Source organism: Podarcis raffonei, chromosome 15 (genome assembly GCF_027172205.1).
Source record: "Podarcis raffonei isolate rPodRaf1 chromosome 15, rPodRaf1.pri, whole genome shotgun sequence".
NCBI lineage: Eukaryota > Metazoa > Chordata > Lepidosauria > Squamata > Lacertidae > Podarcis > Podarcis raffonei.
In genome coordinates, this window is record NC_070616.1 from 24830132 (window position 1) to 24851568 (window position 21437).

General features: G+C 44.2%; 1 protein-coding gene across 1 annotated transcript; it reads left to right on the plus strand.

Moving 5' to 3' along the window:
• Positions 1-2633: 2633 nt before the first annotated feature.
• Positions 2634-19628, plus strand: POU2AF2 (POU class 2 homeobox associating factor 2). The gene is made up of 5 exons (XM_053367800.1): positions 2634-2643; positions 8847-8956; positions 15719-15761; positions 17091-17392; positions 18798-19628. Exons 1-5 carry the CDS (start codon positions 2634-2636, stop codon positions 19203-19205), a joined length of 873 nt encoding a protein of 290 aa, XP_053223775.1. The 3' UTR covers positions 19206-19628.
• The last annotated feature ends 1809 nt before the right edge of the window (positions 19629-21437 follow it).

Below are 21437 nucleotides of genomic sequence, written 5' to 3' on the forward strand. Positions count from 1 at the left end.
AAGAGAAGACTCCCTGGAAAAGACCCTGATGTTGGGAAAGACTGAGGGCACAAGGAGAAGGGGACGACAGAGGACGAGATGGTTGGACAGTGTTCTCGAAGCTACGAACACAAGTTTGACCAAACTGCGGGAGGCAGTGGAAGACAGAAATGCCTGGCATGCTCTGGTCCATGGGGTCACGAAGAGTCGGACACGACTAAACGACTAAACTACAACAAAAAACAATGTTTGGCGCTTTTTAGTTTAGAAAAATGTCAAGTATGTGGGGGACATTATTCAGGTTTATAAAACAATGCATGATGAGCAGAAAGTGGACAGAGATATTTTTCTTCTCTCATAATGTTAGTACCCAATGGGGTCACCCAATGAAGCTGAATGGTGGGAGACTCAAGGCAGCACCAAAGTGGGGCAACAGATGCCAGGGACATCAACAGAAGGTGAACATTGTAAGATTCAGGATGGACAGAAGGGAGTCTTTGTTCACACAGCAGCACAAAGTTAAACTATGGAATTTGCTTCTGCAAGTTGCAGTGATGGCCACAAACTTGGATGGCTTTACAGAAGTTGAGACAATTTTGTGTAGGATAAGTCTGTCCCTGGCAACTAGCCACAATGACTATGTTTTGCCTCCACTGTTGGAGTCAGCATGCCTCTGCACACCAGTTGCTGGGAATTCCAAGAGGTATCTTGTTGGCCATGGTGGAAAACTGGATGAGTAGGTTTTTGTCTGATCCACCCAGGCTTAATCCAGGGATTAAGAGCAGTCAAGAGTTAGGCAATCGATCTAAGAACAGGAGGTGGGAACAAGAATTAACCAACTGGGCATGGAGATACACAGCCAAATAGACCTATCCCATAATCAGCCATTACTGTGAAATATTTATACCTAGCCAGGATAATCAAGGGCAAATCAGTACCGAATGGTGGCAGCAAGCAGTGGAGGAAGATGGAACAAAGGTTATGTACACAGCATTATATTTAAAGCACACTTCTTCCCCTAAAGAATCCTGGGTGTTTTCCCCTCATGGAGCTACAATTTCAAGCACCTTAAACTACAGTTCTCAATATTCTTTGGGGGGAAGTAATGTGTTTTATACATGCACGGTGTGCACACAGCCAAAGATACCTGCAGGCTCATAGAGGGGCATCTTCGTGGCAATGGCATCCTAGCCCTCTGAATGTCAGGGTCTAGGTTTTGAGAAGCACCACCTCTCACACTTCCTGCATTCAGAGAAAATAAATTGGGTATTATTCAACAAGAATGGTTAAGCCTCATGTTCATATTCATCACATCCCCGATTACTAAACTCTGATCTTGCAAAGCTTATCTTGGGTTGCTGATTGCTAAGAATTCTGGTTTGATCAAGCAGCTAAGCTTTGTGAAGCTTCAGATGCTCACTGCTCATGCAGCTGGTTATCATGAGCTTTAGGGATTTCAGATACAGCAGAATCCACGTTGCTTTTCCACTGAAATTTGACAAAGTGTTAACAAAACAAAAAGCTATTTCCTGCAACATGATATGCCATGTGTTGTGCTGCATTCGATCAGAACATGAAAAAGACGCTGGACTTGTGTAAACAACTTGCTCTTTACACCACCATCCCATAATATAATCCAGCTCCTGACAGCTGCAGTTCGCTACCAAAGCAGAGTAAACATGAACCATTTGACTATTCATCAAGTAGATGGTTTCAGCTGAAAGATAATGTTATTGAGCACAAATTGGCAAATACCCCCCTTTACTTATAGATCTGAAATTCTGCATAGGTGAATTTGAATTCTGAGATGCTGTCAAATTTTGAAGTGTACATTTCATTTCAGCTCTTTTTTTTAGAGAGAGAGAGAATAAGGCAAGGAGCACTTTCCTATGCAAAATTTATTAAGATTTAAAAATATATATAACAATAAATTATACTAGAAATGAAAGAGAAGAAACCTAACTAAAATTAGAACAAAAATTAAAAGTTTTGAAAAACTCCCTTTGGAAGAGGCTTCTAAAAATTGAATGATGTTGTTAATTGTTAAAGGTAAGGACTCAGGTAACCAGGCTTCTATGCTATAGTGTACTTAGCAGAATGGTTCAACTAGCCCTTACAGGGGGGTCTCTTGGCTAGCCAATCCTCTGTGGAACATTTAGTTCAAAAAGGGTCTCTGTAAGCAATTGAGTTACAAATGCTGAATAGAAATTCTAAGAATAATCTAAGCAAACAGTTTTGAACAGTTAAGCACTTGAGGAATTTTATGTTAAAACACTCTACTGCAAAAGCATTTAATTTTTTATCAGTAAAAGAACACCCCATTTATTTTATTTTTATTTTGCCCTCCCCTGCTTCTTTCTTCTGAAGTATCCTTTTGGTCCAGTGAAAGAGCCTTTTCATGGTGTTCCTCGCCGGCCATGCAAATTGCATCTAAACAGACATCAAAGGATTTGCATGTACGCAAATCCCAGGCAAGCCATTTCAGAGGCATTGCCCCAAATTGTGGAGAAGGCCATTTCCGTCTGGCTCAGAATCAAGCTTGACCAGGAACAGCCCTTTGCAGTGGCTTCATTTGCAGATCGGAGCTCATGAAGGTTGATCATCCCGCCGTAAAGTCCTGTCGAATACAGAGGTGGAAGTGATCACTCTTCGCCATGGAAACGGGTAGGTGTCATCGATGGCACACTCTCTTGATGAAAGTTGTGTGATGATTGTTACACAAAAGATCAATTATTGACAATTGAAAACATACATATTTATGTACTTATTCCTATAGACACAAGACAGAAAATGGGGCCCCAGACTGGGGTGATGCCTTTGAAGGATAGGTCCATGGTGAAGTTAAGAGCCTGATCATTTCATTCTTAATAGGGTAGCCTCAGGAAAGAAACTAGCCCTCAGGCTTAGTCCTTTAAGAGCAGTATGGTAATGATGTCACTCTTTCGAACAGGGTTGTTATAGGGATTACTAAGATAATGGTACATTTTGGACAAATGTACTGTGGCTTAATAAGCTGAGATGTCCACTTTTGCCTATGCATGTAGCCCTTTTTCTTCTGCCTCTGCAGCCTGAACCAAACGTGGACATCTTCAATTAAACATAGTTTCCTCTTTTGTCCAAACTAGGAAACTGTGATTACTAACTTCAAGATTTTAAACCATGGTTTGAGATCCTTTCTTGTCCTAACCATAGTTTCTTTATCTGGACAAAATGAGAAACTGTGGTTAGCTATAAATTTCTGCAGTTCATTCAGGTACAACACAAAGAGAGGAGAGGAGAGGCCATGTATGTAAGCAAAAGGTTCCTGTCTGCACATTTCAGCCTATTAATCCAATGTATGGTTGTTGAAATGCAGCCAATGTGTGAAGCATCTGAAAATGTGTTATGTAAATTCTACCTAGTATTTATTTAGCAAAATTTATATGCTGCTTGATTGTAACAAAATTTTTTCTGAGTGATTTAGAAGAATAAAACATTATCATTATCAAGAAAAGGCAATCACTGAACATTTGGCAGACTGGAACCCACTAACTATGCACACAGGTTTATGACAAAATCTGACACATTAATCTTCTGGTTCGGGGGGATGAGATGGAAATGGGGGAAACTTAATGTTTTGTTCATATTTTGTTGAAAATCAGTAAAAAAAAATCAATAAAAAATTTTATAAGAGAAAATTAAAAGACAACCAAAACTAGGTATTAAAAATATTCAAAATTACAGTCAACACCAATATAAAGATAGATTAAAGCATATGTGATTTTTTTCTACATGTCTCTGGATAGGTTGCCTAGATAAAAATGTTTTAAGCACGTGCCAAAAAGAAGAAAGCGAAGGTGCCTGATTTCAATAGGCAGGGAGTTTCAGAGTGTAGCTGTTGCCACACTAAAAGATCAATTTCTTACAAGTGTGGAACAAATATTATTTGGCACCAGTAACAGTCCCAGTTCAGCGGATCAAAGTGGTTGAGTGGGCATATATGGAGTAAGGCAATCCTGCAAATAAATGGTCATCTTCTTGATAGCTCAATTGGTTAGAGCATGGTGCTGATAACACCAAGGTCACAGGTTCGATCCCCATATGGGACAGCTGAATATTCTTGCTTTGAACTAGATGATCCTTGGGGGTCCCTTCCAATTCTACAGTTCTGTGGTCTTTTGTGCCAACTAGGAGTGGGTGGCGGCGATTACCTGGCCTCCTATTACCAACAATGCCATGGCTTATCAGGAGGGGAAGGGATGAGTTTGCAGTGGTCCTAATGCACCCACAGAGGCACTGGATTGACTCTGCTGTGTGTTTGCACTGTGCCAATTTCGGTAAACTCAGCTCCGCCACTGACTGCTACTGGTACTGACCTTGTACATATTACAAGAATCTTATTAGATTACTCTGGGCTCTCACTGGGCACTCAACACAACAACAAGGTGCTTCCGGGTGCGTGTTTATTGTGAGATTGGCACTCCTCGTGCACGCAAGTTTTTTGCAATGATGTAATTGGCATCAAAACACCAGTCAATTAAAAATAAATAAAATCCTTATGTAATCCTGATTTACTCTTTCTGGGAGATATCCAAGAATTAAAAAAACAACAACTCTGTTGCCAAAAACCTGACTGAAACATTTCAGTGACTCATTTACAAATCAAACCCTCATCTGGAAGCATCCTTTGACTCCGGTTATTAGCTTAGGGTGGCAGCAGCGTTGACCAAGTCTGCAGAGGTTCAGGGCATTTGATGTCTACAAATATATGCTTGCCTTTCCTAGGTATTGGTGCCAGAAGCTACCTGTGCTATAAAAGAAAAAGTAACATTTATTCCCAGTTTTTAAATATAACCAGGGCTTTTTCTTCAGCCAGAGCTCAGCTCTGGCACCTCTTTTTCTAGAAAAATAGCACTGAATATAACATATAATAAAGAAAAAAGCAGAGCAATTCAAACATACCTTTTTCAAATCCATAAGCCTGCCTTTGCCAACTTGGGATCTTGAGATATTTTGGACTATGACTCCCATCAGCCCCAGGCAGCATGGTCATTCTAGCTAGGGCTGATGGGAATTGTAGTTCAAGATGGCTGAAGAGTACCATGTTGAGGAAGGCTGCTTTAGCTTAAAGAACAAACCATTTAAATCTCTGAATAGTATTGGTGGTAGTAGGGTAGATGAACCTTGTGCCTAAGGCTGTGTGCAGTGCACAGACTGCTATTATTATTATTATTATTATTATTATTATTATTATTATTATTCCCCTTTCAACATATATAAACACATAATGGAACATTAAACATTAAAAAAACCTCTCAATGCAGGGCTGCCTTCAGACATCTTCTAAAGGTTGTGTAGTTACTTATCTCCTTGGCTCAGGGGTCACAGTACTCCATAGCCTCCCAACATTTCTCTGGTGAAAATAGGGATGTCATAAGTAAAAGCGGGACATTCCAGGACCAAATCAGAAACCAGGACAGCTTCTGTAAATCCGGGACTGTCCCTGGAAAAGAGGGACACTTGAAAGGTCTGACAGCCTAAGCGGGAAATTGGAGAAAGCTAGAAACAAGATGGTCAGCTACTTTTTTTCTTGTAGATGATCTCGGGGCTCGTCCAGACCTCCGCCTAATGTGAGCTTTGAACCCCTGGTACCTCCTTTAATTTACCCTCATCTGTGTGATGTTCTCCTCTAAATACTTCTGTCCCACACTTTGTCCTGTTTAAAGCTGTAGACTCCCTATATGCAATCCACATAGCTCTCCTGTTTGGATTTTCAAAGTATGGGGAGACCCTGGATTTAAGGAGGAGAAAGAGCAGGGCAAAAGTAGTTGGAGGAGACTGCCACATGGATGATGAAGAGGAATTAAACGAGGCCCAAGGGGTTCACAATCCACATTCAGCCAAGGTATTTTATAGGCCCCCATTCTTGGGGGGTGGGGTGGGGTGGAGGAGCTTCTGTTGAAGCTCCATCCCTTCCTAGCAAAACTAATCTGGCTGCCGCAATACAGGTGAAACAAAAGCTCCAAATGCAAACCCACAAAAGGTCCGAATTTTGGAACAGCAAACCAGCACTGGAAAAGATCAAACAATTCCTCCCTTGGGCCTGAATGTTTGTTTTAGCTCAGGAAATGCTCATCTTTGTTGTTTTCTAAAGGATTAAGCAGAGCACCACGCTCCCACCTGTAACATTTGACTAAAAGCTCTCCCCAGCCTGATGCGGGCTTCCATCACAGGTGCAGGCTCTTTCCATGGGCAGATCCCAATGGGGCAAATGGAAGAAAAGAGATCCTGCCTCATTATCCTGGGCTGGCTGGCACAGGGATGGGCACTCTGAAAAAGGTCAAAAACATACAAACAAATAGCCGGTTTAAAGGCACGACTCAAGAGACATAATGAAGTGAACAATGGGCATTTTTGCGAGTGTGAAACAAAATCCTTTGTTGCAAAGGGCTGGCACACGGTTCTCTGCACAAGGGGCAGTTGTTTGTAGGAAGAGGCTGCACCACTTAGCCAAGCTGAATGTTTTATTCATAGCACTAGAAATCACGGACATCCAATGAAGCCGAATGTTAGAGGATTTAGAACAGACAAAAGAAAACCCTTCTTCACACAGTGGAACTCACTCCCACAAGAGGGTACCGACAGCCACCAGACTGGAGGGCTTTATTTGTTTTAATTTTTTCCCCAATTTTTTAATTAGTTTTCCAAATTTATAACAAACAAAAAACATCAAAAACAAACATACAAACATTTACCCTAGCTATAACAGTTCCACTTTTGTTAACATTATTGGGTGACTTCCTCGAATCCCCCTGGCTGAGTTTCCATATAAATCCTTGTAGCAGTTTTCCAAAACTATTTTCACATAAAATTTACTTAGTCAATTAACATCTTTCTTTCTTTTCATTTCAGCTTTTAACATAGTATTCTACACCATCACATATTTAAATCCTAGGCCTATCTGGTACTCGCAAGTAATTCTATTTAAGTTATCTTAAAATATTTAGCCAAGTAATCTTTGAATTTCTTCCATTCCTCTTGATACTCCTCCTCCTTCTGGTCGCGGACTCTTCCGGTCAGGTCGGCTAACTGGAGGGCTTTAAAAGAGTGTTAGACGAATTCAATGGCTACTAGACACAATCAGAGGTGGCTGGAAACTGCAGGAGGGGTGTATGCTCTTGTGCTCAGGGATGCTTAAAGGTTTCCCATGGGCATCTGGTTGGCCACTGTGAGAACACGATGCTGAACTAAAAGAGCTCTGGCCTGCTCCAGTGGGCTCTTTTGTAATTATTACTATTGTTGTTGTTTAGTTGTTTAGTCGTGTCTGACTCTTCATGACCCCATGGACCAGAGCACGCCAGGCACTCCTGGCTTCCACTGCCTCCCACAGTTTGGTCTAACTCATGCTGGTAGCTTCAACAACACTGTCCAACCATCTTGTCTTCTGTCGTCCCCTTCTCCTTGTGCCCTCCATCTTTCCCAGCATCAGGGTCTTTTCCAGGGAGTCTTCTCTTCTCATGAGATGGCCAAAGTATTGGAACCTCAGCTTCAGGATCTGTCCTTCCAGTGAGCACTCAGGGCTGATTTCCTTCAGAATAGATAGGTTTGATCTTCTTGCAGTCCATGGGACTCTCAAGAGTCTCCTCCAGCACCAGAATTCAAAAGCATCAATTCTTTGGCCTTCAGCCTTCTTTATGGTCCAGCTCTCACTTCCATACATCACTACTGGGAAAACCATTATTACTATTATTACTATTAGTATTTTTATTAAATTTGTATACTGCCCTATAACCGTCAGTCTCAGGGTGGTTCACAACACAATTGTTACAGTATACAAAGCACAAAATACATAATAAAAATAATCAAAACACAAAATACATAATAAAAATAATCAAAACAAAAAGGCAGGCTCTTATCATGTTCATATTAGTTTCTGACTCCCACAGTTTTAACAATAGCTACAAGAAAAGGCACCCCATCTAAATTAGATTGCTGAAGCAAAGAAAGTTTGTGGGGAAACTAGAACTGAATTTGTGTGTGAAAGGACCATGAGATGAGTTCTGGTCCTGAAAGCAAATTGCTGGGCTAAGTATGTGCACAGAGTATGGATGGGGGAGAAATCCAATATTGTTTGCATTTTAAAGAGACCCTACTAATTTAATCTCAGATCAATACATGAACTGAAACACAGCTATCCTCTGAAATTTGCAGTTGTCCAACCATTGTGTGCAAAAATGCATATAGGAAGGGAACCGTATGCATAAAAATATGTGCATTTGTGAAAACAATGTACCGAAGTACATTATATTAGGGGAAATAGTTGTAAAATGTGTATATTAGCCAAAATCGCACACAGGATGTTTATCGGAGAAAATTCAAACTAAAATGCTGACAAATTTTCAGGAGGACTTTAAAAAAACAAAAATGCAAATTGCTGCAGAAATGTAAAGAACCAAATTTAAGAATGCAAAAAAGAGAAACCAAAACTAATGGACTCCTCCATCCCTAAATGTGCTTTCTTTGGGGAAAAGGCTGTGCTGGCTGCAGCTTTTGGAAGCTGTAGTGCAAAACATCTGTAGGGCATCAGTTTGTTGGAGGCTGCATTGATCTCTGCCCTTCAGTCCACCAAAATCCATCAGGCTTCACCCCCTATGTTACCAAAACTGCCCAGGCTTTGTCCCTGTCCCTGCCCATTGATCAGGGAGTGGCGTCAATAGCATTGCCTTGTTTTATCCTCACAACGACCCTGCAAAGTAGACTGGACTACCTAGTGAATAACCTGGCTGAGTGGAGAACGTGTGGGCCTCCTCAATGATTAAGCATTGGGCTCAGAATGAAGTCCCTTTTGGGTGTCCTCCTCCCCGCTCATGGTTCTTTCTTTGGTTCAGTCCCTGCAGACTACGGCAAGCGGGTTTACCAAGGAGTCCGAGTCAAGCACACGGTGAAGGACTTGCTGGCTGAAAAGCGTTCAAGGCAGACCAGCAGCTCACGGCTGAACGTAAGTGCATGTTGAAGAGTGCAGTGTGATCTGGAGCAAGGATGCTGAACTGTAGGCTTGGGAGCCAAATGCGGCCTCTCTATCCGGCCCTCAGGACTCTCCCCAGGCTTCTAGGCCATGCCCCACACTGGCCCTGTGCCCTTCTTGAGTGCATTTGCTTGGATGAAGGATGGGGAGATGGAGGTGTGCATGTCTTGCATGGTTGCAGAAACCTCTGGCTTGCGTGTGGCTGGAATGCAACCAGCCACTGCACAGAGGTAAAAGTCACATCCATTGCTGCGACTCTGGCCTCACCCATGTCAAGGCTCTTCCCAGACAAAGGAATGCATGCACACAGCAGACAGTTAAGTATTTATTGTCAAATATAACACTTCTGCAGCTCTGCAGACCTACGTACACCAATCTAACAGCTAGGCAGCTATTTCCAGGTCCATGCTCCATGGAGCGATTGCATCAACAGGAGACCACTCCCCCTTAACCAGTTTATGCATCTTCCCCTGATGGGCTGCACATACACAAGCAGAGACTGTGCCTGCGTGGAAACTTCCTCTGCTCATCCCTTTTCATTTCCCTGCTGGTTCTGGAAGGCAGGGGTGCAGGAGGTGGGGAAGCACCTGGCCTTTCATTTGCCTGACCTGCCTCTTCCTCCGACCCATCCCGTGCTTCACCCTCCAGCTCTGAAGCTTTCCCTGCCTCTGATTCTTGCCTCCTGGCTAGTACAGGTCCCCACAAACCATTGCATCCCTCTTTTGAGTCTAGGCTCCAGCTAGCCCTGTCCTTGGTGTGCACTCATCAGCGTCTTGCTGGTCCCTGATATCTTTGGAAGTCTGAAAGAGGTACATACTGAAAGCAGATCTCAAAAAGCGCACTAATGCCAAAAGCTGGGTAATGATCAGTGCTGGTCTGCCTGCAAACCAGCAAAGCCACAGAACAAAGCTGAAACCTCTTTGGCTCTTTAGAATTGCCCTTTGCAGACTCTGGATCACACGTGTTCCCCAGATGTTCTCCAAATGCTCAGAGATTCCCCAAATATCTGAAATCTGTATTTGATGTTCAATGGTATTTGATGTCAGCATTTGACAGTTGAAGTACGGCAGCATTTGACAGCCGACATGCAGTGGCATTTCATACTTTACATTGATGGATGTCTCATACTTGATGTTGATGTTTCATACTTGATACTGATAGCACAAACAGCATTTAGTCATCTGGCATCATGCAATGACATACAGAATGTGACAGGGTGTGATAGCTAACATGCAGCGGCATTTAGTATATGACCACTTCTTAGGCGATTTCATATTTGAGGGCTGACAAAACAATGATGAGTTGCCAGCAAAGCCACATGTCTTTCAAGTCTTGGGTAAAAATTCACCTTCGAAAATGTGAAGAGGATTTAAAGATAGAGATACAGAGTCACAATCTGAATGACAAAATCAAGCTTAGAAGTTAGAACTATCCTGCAAGGTAGGTCTCCACATTTTGCAGATGTGGAGCTGAGGTTAGGAATGTCAGAGAATTTGGAAGGAAATGGGAGTATACCTGTATACATTGTTCAGCCTGGCCACTGAGGTCCAGCTCCGAGGGCCTTCTGGCAGTTCCCTCACTGTGAGAAGTGAGGTTACAGGGAAACCAGGCAGAAGGCCTTCTCGGTAGTAGTGCCTGCCCTGTGGAACGCCCTCTCATCAGATGTCGAGGAAATAAACAACTCTCTGACTTTTATAAGACATCTGAAGGCAGCCCTGTATAGGGAAGTTTTTAACGTATGATGTTTTACTGTGTTTGATTTTTTAATTTGCTGGAAGCTGCTCAAAGTGGCTGGGGCAACCCAGTCAGATGGGCAGCATATAAATAATAAATTGTTGTTGTTGTTGTTGTTATTAATAGAGGAAATTGCCAAAGTTTGCTTATTTGGCGCATGTCTGGAGCAGAAATAAATCCATAATGTTATGAGTATTACTGTTGCTGTTGATTTCAGTTTGATAAAATACGTAATTGATTATATACCCCATTTGCATTATGCTTCCTTCGCACAGGAATGAACGGGGTGGAATAATGTTAATGGAAACATACTTTACGCAGTTAATCATCTCAGTTATGTATATTCGCTACAGGGGGCAGTGAGGTGAATAGGGTGGTTCTTGGTGGCAGGTGAATCGTGGCTGAAGGGAAACAGTGCTGCATATGATGGATACAGGGCAAGACAGAAAACAATGCCTTCTTGCATCCCTAGCTGAGGCTGAGAGAATAACAGCTCGCCTAAGGATGCTGAGTGGGTGGCTGTAGGGCATCAGCAAACAGCGAACCAAAGACCTCTTGGTTCACAGCCAGATCTGCCTCTCAGAGTCAATACACTCCAGCAGCTATCAATGGGCCCATTCAACCCAATCCAAAAGCTACAGTGTGGGAACAAACTTCCTTGTTTGCACAGAGCCCAGGCGGCACTCTGGTCAGTCTCGCAACTGTGTTGTCACAGTTGTCACAAAACAGATACTATAACTCTGAAAGCAAACAGCAGGTGAGTGGGGGTGATTCGGCCAGCTGATGAGGAAGGAGCTTGCCTTTCCTTGGAACTGATATTTAGTGCACCCAAAACTCTGATTTGCCAAAGCAAAACAAAAACAAAACTTTTCATGGGCAGATGATTCTAGACCTGTCTGTGGAGAAAGAGGGTGGGGTTCAGCAGATGGCCTCTTGTCTAAATGAACCATCAACACTGTTGGGATTTGGAAGGCCTGGCTCTCACCTGACACTCACGAGAGGCACAATTTGCATGGTGATGATATATGCGCTGTTTGCATTTTTTATTTCCCAGGAGGGTAGACTTGGGCTTCATGTGTGCCATGGATCAACAGGGGTTAGCCAGGGGCAGTGGCGTAGCGTGTGTTGCCAGCACCCGGGGCAAGGCAAGTATCCTTGGCTCCACCTGCCAATAGGCTGCAACGGATGGGCAATGGCTTGGCGACCTACCTGAGTGGCAGCCACAGCACCCCATGAGTGTTGAGTACGGCAGAGAGCGGGATGGGGGATTGGTCGGGAGCGGGTATCTTTCTAAAGCACCATAGCAACCAGCCTTTTCCCAGGTCCTCTCCTCTGTCCGCCGGGAGATTTTCTGTGTGATGGGGAGGGCACGCTATTTTTAAATTTTTCATTACTTCTTTCTTCTGAAATTTTGCACCTCTAGTAATTTTGTGCCCAGGGCAACTGCCCCTGTGGCCTTACCTATGGTATGCCAGTGGACAGGGGATTCATTTAGGAAAAGCAGTCCCTTACAAAACGCCACTCACATTTCAGGCCAATACATTCTTCTCCTCCTCCTCCATATCTGGCCCGTTCTGCACATCTCTGGCTCTGTGCATCTTTTTCTTTTGGAAATGGGACTTGATAGTATAAAACTATCAACTAAAAAGGGTTTTCCCACTGTAAACCCTTCAGGACAGGCACCTGTTGCCCCTTCATAGTTTGTAAAGTATCATGTGCTGCTATATAAAGCAGCAGCAATGACAATATCTTATCGTCTCCTTCCAACTGTAAACTCAGTGGGTGAGTGCCAACTGCCGTATAGTTAGGCATGGGTGAACCTGTCAAATACGGTTTCTCATTTTTCCAAATTTAAGTTCGGTTTTCCACATCTCTGCGTTACTTTGAGAATCTTTTTTACAAGGTCTTCATGAAAATTCATCAGCATTTCGGTGCAAAAATTCTCCTAATACGTACACAAACACCCCCCTCTTTGTATGCAATTTTGCTGAATACAGTGGTACCTCAGGTTAAGTACTTAATTTGTTCTGGAGGTCCGTTCTTAACCTGAAACTGTTCTTAACCTGAAGCACCACTTTAGCTAATGGGGCCTCCCGCTGCTGCCGCGCAATTTCTGTTCTCATCCTGAAGCAAAGTTCTTAACCCGAGGTACTATTTCTGGGTTAGCAGAGTCTGTAACCTGAAGCATCTGTAACCTGAAGCGTATGTAACCTGAGGTACCACTGTACACACATTTTTGCAAAGTGATGTCCCCAAATATACAGCATTTTGGTATGTTATCTGCACCAGCATATGTATTTTTTGGCACACACCCCTCCCCAATAGAGACATTACTAGGCTGGAGAACAGCATTGCGACATTCGGAGAATTGTGAATTCTCAAGGATGGCTGCGTTTCTGTTCACCTATTGATTTAGGAAGTGCAAATTTGGAGGATTTGCCTCAAAATGCAAACTTGATTGAATTTCCCATCTTTCTCCACTTGTAGCCAAAACAGGGAAAAGCAAGAGGAATGTACCAGCATGTTCAGGAGAACCCAGAAATTTGCAGTTCTAAAAATAAAAGAAGGGGAAACCTAAAGGTCAAACAAACAAACAAGCCCCAAAAGGAGAGGGCATGGCCAGTGGCCACGGAATGCTGTCTGTCTGTTTGGGGAATGAATGAGAAAAATGGGGGGTGGAAATGAAGTTTCCTGAAAGGGGATATGGTTTCCCAGCTGGAATCCTGAACAGCAGCATTCAAGTCAGCAACATTCTGTTGCAGACCTCTACCTGTTGATTCTTTTATAATTTTACATTCTTATGATGTTTTAAGATTTTAACTGTACATTGCCATGATATTTTTCTTATGAGTAGGGCTTTTTTCCAGGCAGAACTCACTGGAACTGAGTTCTGTCACAACTTTTTTGGTGCATTCTGGCACCTCTGTAGCGTTTTTTAAAAAGGTCCTCTCTCTAAAAGCTCAACAACTTGTGTTGTTACCCTGTTCCACCTCTTTTTCTAAGAAAAAAGCCCTGCTTATACGTTAAAAGTAAAGGTAAAGGGACCCCTGACTGTTAGGTCCAGTCGTGGTTAACTCTGCGGTTGCGGCACTCATCTCGCTTTATTGGGTGAGGGAGCCGGCGTACAGCTTCTGGGTCATGTGGCCAGCATGACTAAGCCGCTTCTGGTGAACCAGAGCAGTGCACGGAAACGCCGTTTACCTTCCCGCCAGAGCAGTACCTATTTATCTACTTGCACTTTGACATGCTTTCGAACTGCTAGGTTGGCAGGAGCAGGGACCAAGCAACGGGAGCTCACCCCGTCGCGGGGATTTGAACTGCCAACCTTCTGATCAGCAAAGTCCTAGGCTCTGTGGTTTAACCCACAGTGCCACAAAATAAACAATACTTATTGTGCAGCCATTTGTGCTAGAATATCCCAGACATCACTAAATGCAAACCAGCAAGAATAATAACTATTTCTAGAATTTGCAAATGCTCCTTTTTAAACACTCAGGGTGATTCCAGACTCTCAATATTTTCAAATGGGATTCAATCACACACCAGCAAATGGAGGTTGTGCAGTTTTACCTTATAGGGAGGTTTTGTGCAACAAACCCACTTCCCCAAAGGATTGGACTTGTTCTGCAAAAAGGTGATACAACGAGGCACTGGAAAGTGTGGAAGAACACTTGCCTTGACACAACTGCAGATGATCTTTAAGAATTATTGGAGAACAGGTGGGGTCCCTGCAGACTGCAGGTGGGCAAATGTTGTCCACATCTTCAAAAGGGAGGGGGGAAACCCAGGTAACTACCAACTGGTGAGCTTGGCATTGATACTGGGAAAGGTCCTAGAATAGATAATTCAATAGTCGGTCTGTGAGCACTTAGAAAAGGATGCTGTGATTACGAAGATGCAGAATGGGTTTCTCAAAAACAAGTCACACCCAATGAATTTCATTTTTAAAAAATGGAGTTACAAGCTTGGTGGATCAGAGGAATACTGTGATTGTAGTGTATCTTGGCATCAAAGCATCTTGATTTCAGTAAGGCTTTTGACAAAGTCCCCCTTGGTATTCTTGCAGAGAAGCTGGTAAAATGTAGATTGGATGAGATAATTGTTAGGTGGATTTGTAGCTGGTTGAATGACTGGACCCACCAGGTGGCTCCACACTGCCAGTGATTTTGAGGAGTCATTGGCTCCAGACATCCCTGCCCCAGTACTGAAGGTCCCTATCTTAGGGAGCTTGTATTGCTGGAGAGCTCCTGCCAGCCAGAGCCAATAATACTCAGCTTGGTGGACCAGTGTTTTGAGTCAGTGGAAGGCGGCTTGGTAGGTAACCTAACAAGCCCCCCGGAGCGATGACGTGAATCGGTTTTTCCAAAACAATCCCTGGGAAGGTGTCAGTTTCGAGTTGCTGATGGAATATTGCATCGCTTCCCCCCTGCCCTGTGGTTTGTAACTACGGCAAGATCCAATGAGCTCATTTCCATGGAAGAGCACATGGCCAGGTGGGAAGCTGAGCGTTGTTAAGCCGAAGGAAGTCTTGACACTGGCAAATTTTAATTCAAATCCAAACCTCTAAATTTGGTTGCTTGCCATGTCAGGAACTTCCTATTTGCACTATGCAAACTGGAAGGCGGTTCAAGGCCAATGGGAGCACTTCCTACTCACTGCAGTAGTCTTGTTTTTAGTGGAGAATGGAGGTTTGGGTGAGAATGAAGTGGCCCAGTTTGTACTGAGAGAAGGGAGCTCTCTCACACATCAGCCTTTGCAAACCTAGTGGTGCCTTCCAGATGTTTTTGGACTGCAACTCCCACCAGCTCCAGCTACCTGGGGACCAGGTTGGCATAGTTTGTCCTGCATCGTTGCCTTGTCACTAAGTTTATGCTAGCACTTCAAGCTTGCTTCACTGGCCCCAGAATTTCACTGGGATTCCCAAGGTATTACCCAGTCAAACCGGGTAAACTTGAGAGGGAAATGATTAAGATTTCAACACCTTGTTCTTTTTCCTTTCAGGGAAGTCTTGCCACAACACAGTCGTCATTTGTCCCACTGGCAGGTGAGTATATTCCTTCCTCCAAAGAGCCCATGGGGACATAGATGGGTTGTGCTGATTTGTCTTTCTTGAAACAACTCAGTGAGCATGAGATGCCATAGATGTGTGTGTGTGTGTGTATGTGTGTGTGTGTGTGTGTGTGTGTGTGTGTGAGAGAGAGAGAGAGAGAGAGAGAGAGAGAGAGAGAGAGACTGAGTGACTGAGGGATGGTTAAATATCTCCAAAAAAAATCTCCTGGTCACGATTAGTGGGAGAGAAATAATTTTAAAGGCAATGCTAAGGAAGGGAAAGAGAAGGGTTAAAGTGATAGAGTTGATTTCTAAAGAAGCAAGATGGACCGTAGAGAAATCTGTGGCTTGCGCAATTTAGGAACTGACTATAGGGTATTCAACTAAGTTTTACTCAGAGTAAAAAGATAAAGGTAAAGGTACCCCTGACCATTAGGTCCAGTCATGGACGACTCTGGGGTTGCGTGCTCATCTCGCTCTATAGGCTGAGGGAGCCGGCGTTTGTCCACAGACAGCCTCCGGGTCATGTGGCCAGCATGACTAAGCCACTTCTGGTGAACCAGAGCAGTGCACGGAAACGCCGTTTACCTTTCCGCCAGAGCGGTACCTATTTATCTACTTGCACTTTGACGTGCTTTCGAACTGCTAGGTGGGCAGGAGCAGGGACAGAGCAACGGGAGCTCACCCCGTCACAGGGATTCGAACCACCAACTTTCTGATCAGCAAGCCCTAGGCTCAGTGGTTTAGACCACAGCACCACCCGCGTCCCCTTTACTCAGAGTAGATCTATTTAAATTAATGGACCGAACTTACTCATGCTCATTAATGGCAACTCTGAGTAAAACATAGCTGAATGCTGCTCAGAGCAATACAGGCAAGAACTGGCCACAACAGCTGTGCAATAGGCCATTGACTAGGGGATAATTGTATGGCTATTCAACTGAGTTTAGGGAGTCTAAAGCAAACTGGAAATTCTGAACTATGGGCAGGGTGGGAAACCATTAAAGCTGAAAGCTTTAGATGGGGGATGTTTTGAGCAGACGCCCTGTGAAAAACGAGTGAACAAAGTGTGGCTAATTCATAATAAATGTGCAATGTGGAAGCAGCCCGAGCATTTCTTCATTCACAATGACTGTTTTTACCTCTATGCAAATGCAATCAGTTGTTCACCTCAACCTTAATACAATTAATCAGCTGTGATTACTTTAATGGGATGGCAGCTCAAACGTTAGTGTGTGTATTGATATGCTGTGTCTATCCCCACGTCAACTCACTCCCTGTTGGCTTCCGGTGCTATGGTAACTGATTTCTCCACTGCCAATAGGTTCTTCTGCTATGTCTGGTTACTATGGCATCCGAAGATCCCTAATGGCAGATGTGGATTTACAAAACAATAAGCAGATCTCAAGTGACATCTACACTTCCTCCCTCATAGCAAAGCCATTTGCGTATGAATCACCAGCAGTTCAGGGATATCCTTCGCTTCTAGACACCCATTTCATTGACCAATATGCTGACCACCGAACTGCATCCGTCACCTCTGGAGCCTCGTCCCTCTTTAGTGCCTCATCGCCACTGACGTCAGTCATGCCATCCTTCCCAAGCGACTCGGCACATTTTTTAAGTGTAAGTACATAAGATAGAACACACTAGGCCCATTAAGATGGATCAAGCCCAAAGGCCCATCTAGTCCAGCCTCCTGTTCTCACAGTGGCCAACCTGGAGCCTGGGTGGTGTAGTAGTTAAGAGTGGTGGACTTGTAATCTGGTGAACTGGGTTCGCTTCCCCGCTCCTCCACATGCAGCCGCTGGGTGCCTTGGGCTAGTCACACTTCTTTGAAGTCTCTCAGCCCCACTCACCTCACAGAGTGTTTGTTGTGGGGAAGGAAGGGAAAGGAGAATGTTAGCCGCTTTGAGACTCCTTCGGGTAGTGATAAAGCGGGATATCAAATCCAAACTACTACTACTTTTCTCCTCCTTCCTCCTCCTCCTCTTCTTCTTCTTCTTCTTCTTCTTCTTCTTCTTCTTCTTCTTCTTCTTCCTCTGGGGAACCCCCAAGCAGGACTTGAGTGCAACAGTTTGCTCCCCACTTGAGATTCCCAGCAATTGATCTCCAGAGGCATACTGCCTCAGACAGTGCAGGTAGAAAAGAACCATCATGGCTAGTAGCCATTGACCTACCTAGCAGAATCTTCTATCCAAGAGCTTAAGAAGAACCCTGGTGGATCAGGCCAAAAGCCAATCAATCAATCAATCAATAAAATTTATACTCTGCCCATCTGGCTGAGCCTCCCCAGCCATTCTGGGTGGCTCCCAACAGAATATTAAAAACACAACAAAACATCAAACATTAAAAACTTCCCTAAACAGGGCTGCCTTCAGATGTCTTCGAAAAGTCTGGTAGTTGTTTATTTCCTTGACATCTGGTGGTAGGGCACCAATACTGAGAAGGTCCTCTGCCTGGTTCCCTGTAACCTCACTTCTTGCAGTGAGGGAACCGCCAGAAGGCCCTCGGAGCTGGACCTCAGTGTACAGGCTGAACAATGGGGATGGAGACGCTCCTTCACGTATACTGGACTGAGGCCGTGTAGGGCTTTAAAGGTCACACCAACACATTGAATTTTGTGCTTGGAAACATACTGGGGGCTAATGTAGGTCTTTCGGGACTCGTCTTATATGGTCTCAGCAGCCACTCCCAGTCACCAGTCTAGCTGCCGCATTCTGGATTAGTTGTAGTTTCTGGGTCACCTTCAAAGGTAGCCCCACGTAGAGCGCATTGCAGTAGTCTATCTAGTCACCATTCTGTTCTCACAGGGGCCAACCATATTCCCGTTATGGGAAGCCCTCGTGCAGGACCCTGATGTGTCCCTGCAACAGTAACTCTCTCATGTATGCACACACAAAGAAATAAACGGAGACTATCTAGGGAAGGCCTTATCATGCCTCCCTGCCCAAGCGGCTACCTGTAACTCTGTAGGGAGGTTTGCTTCTTGACCCCCTTTCTAAGCTGTGGGCCGTTTTCTTCCTTGCAGAGAGACTCCTGGGAACAAGCCATGCCCGACAGCCTTGGCCAATCGGATGTGTGTCCTCCCGACTCCCTTCAAGCACCTTCCATCACTGCTGGCTGCCTCTCCTCTCATGAGCCGGGAGTTTCCTCCCAGTACAGAAATCCCAGCTGGAATTCGCCCATCTCTGGGACTCAGTCCTACTCTTTCCATGCTCTGGACGACGTCCACTACGCAGCTGGCTACTCTGCTGCGTCTCCCTACCCATTCTCATCTTTTATGTCCAGTGTGGCCAGTGACCTGACTCCCAAGATGCTCCAGACCTCTTCAGAGGAGTCTTCAGACACAGCCCCTCTCCCTGACAACAGCTCCCTGTGGCCAAAGGAAGATGGGAGCCCCCTTTGGGGGTCGTACGAATGTCGAAGGACTTACTAAACCAAAGAGACTCGTGACAGAGGGGCAATCATAAGCCCCTCTGGTTTTATTTAAAGAACTGCTTAAAGGGTTGTGACCATCTTGAGAGAGCCTTTGTGGTGTAGTGGTTGGAGTGTTGGCCTATGAACTGAGAGGTTCAAATCCCCACTCAGCCATGAAGCTTGTGGGGTGACCTTTGGCTCGTCACAATCTCTCAGCCCAACCTACCTCACAGGGTTGTTGTGGGGATAAAATGGAAGAGAACTATTCATGTCTCATTGAGTACCTTGGAGGAACGGTGGGATATAAATGTAATCAATCTAAGAGGTGGGTGGACTTTAGGCTTACGGGATCTGTTTTGGTTTTTGCTGCCAATATGCCAACTGGGGCCCAGTGCAAAATTGTGGCTCAACTGAGTGAGTATTCTTGAATAAAAAAAATTCCTTCCAGTAGCACCTTAGAGACCAACTAAGTTTGTTATTGGTATGAGCTTTCGTGTGCATGCACACTTCTTCAGATACCGAAAGCTCATACCAATAACAAACTTACTTGGTCTCTAAGGTGCTACTGGAATGAATTTTTTAAAAAATTAGTTTCGACTACGGCAGACCAACACGGCTACCTACCTGTAACTATTCTTGAATAATTGAGGAACATGGTGCCCCTGGGCACATCCTGAAGCCAAGAATGCGTGATCAGTACTAGAGCCAAGCCTGCACAAAAATCCACTCCTTGTTTACCCCCAAGCATTCTTTTCAGCAACCTGGGGACATTTTAAAAATGTTGCTGCTCTTAAGACAGCTGGCCATCAGAAGGCCTTGCCAATCTACTGCAGGTTTCCCAGAGACCTACCTTCTGCTCATCCCTAGACTAAAGCTGCACACACAGAAAAACTCCACACTTATCAACAACCAGCCAATATCATCCAGATTGCAAGGCCCCATCTGCACCACACATTTACAGCAGTATCATAACCATTTTAAACAAGCTTCCCCTAAAGAATCTTGGGAAGTGTGCAGTAGTTTGTTAAGGGCGCCGAAAGCAATTGGGAGACCTCTGTTCCCCTCAGAGAGCTCCAATTCCCAGAGTTCCCTGGAAAGTGGGATTAGTTGTTGCAGCACAATTCTATGAAGGCTAGCAAACCAAGATATTCAGGAGAGCTCACCCATACATGCCAGTCTTCCCTTGATGGTGCAAGAGTCTCTGTTCATCATAGGCCTGTTAGCTAGGGTTGTGCAGAAGCAAAAATAAAAATCCAAGAAACTGGAATTATTCTCCACATCTGCCTTCTCCAATCTATTCTGCCCACCACACACGTTTGGGATCTGTTTGGTATGATTCTGATATGGAGCTGGCATGACTGAGATCATGCAGGGATGGTTTTTGACTCTGCTTGAAGGAAAAGAAAGGGGAAATGCAAGATTCAATCATATGCTGACAGATTCAGGTTGCACAATAATAGTTCATTGAGAGGTCTTCTGCAAACATACCCACGTCTGCCCAGAAACAGACTTTTCGCAATCAGGAAAGTGTTGGGGGAAAGCACAGCAAAGTGTGGGGCGGTACTTCCTTGATGCTATCTGAAAACAAAGCAGAATAATGTTCAATAAATAGCTCCCTTCCTGCAAACAAATCAGGGCAAATACTCAAGGAGCGATGCTGCAGGAGAAACTGTGGACTTCTTCTGAAAATATTTCCTAGCCGCCAGGGGGTGCTGTGCACACGCCATGAAACCTCTGCCTGCATTTTGCCATCATTCAAAGCATGAAAAGAGCACCAACCATGCATTGCAGCACTAGTGTAACGACAGCTGCTTTGCTCTGCTCTGCTCTGCTATAAAAAATCATTTGCATGCCAAAAACCATTTTCTCCTTTTTGGTCATAGAATTCGGAGAAAACCAATAGGTTGCCTTCTGGTCCAGTTCCCTGGGTTTCAGGCCACACTCATAAATCCCCCCAACTTGAACCCTTTGAATCCCCCCAACTTGAACCCTTTGAATGGATGAATTTTTCAATTTTGGTTTCTCATTTTTCCAGTTTTAAGTTCAGACCTTCATGTTCCTTCATCAGTTTGTGAGTAGTTTTGTTTTTTTAAGTCCTCATTAAAACCCACCAACATTTTAGTGCAATTTTCTCCTAATACGCCGTTTTTCCTGACATGCACATTTTTGCAAACAATTTCCCACAATGTAAAGCTTTTAAATGTTATTTTCACTAACATATAGGCATTTTAATGTACATTTCCCCCTAATA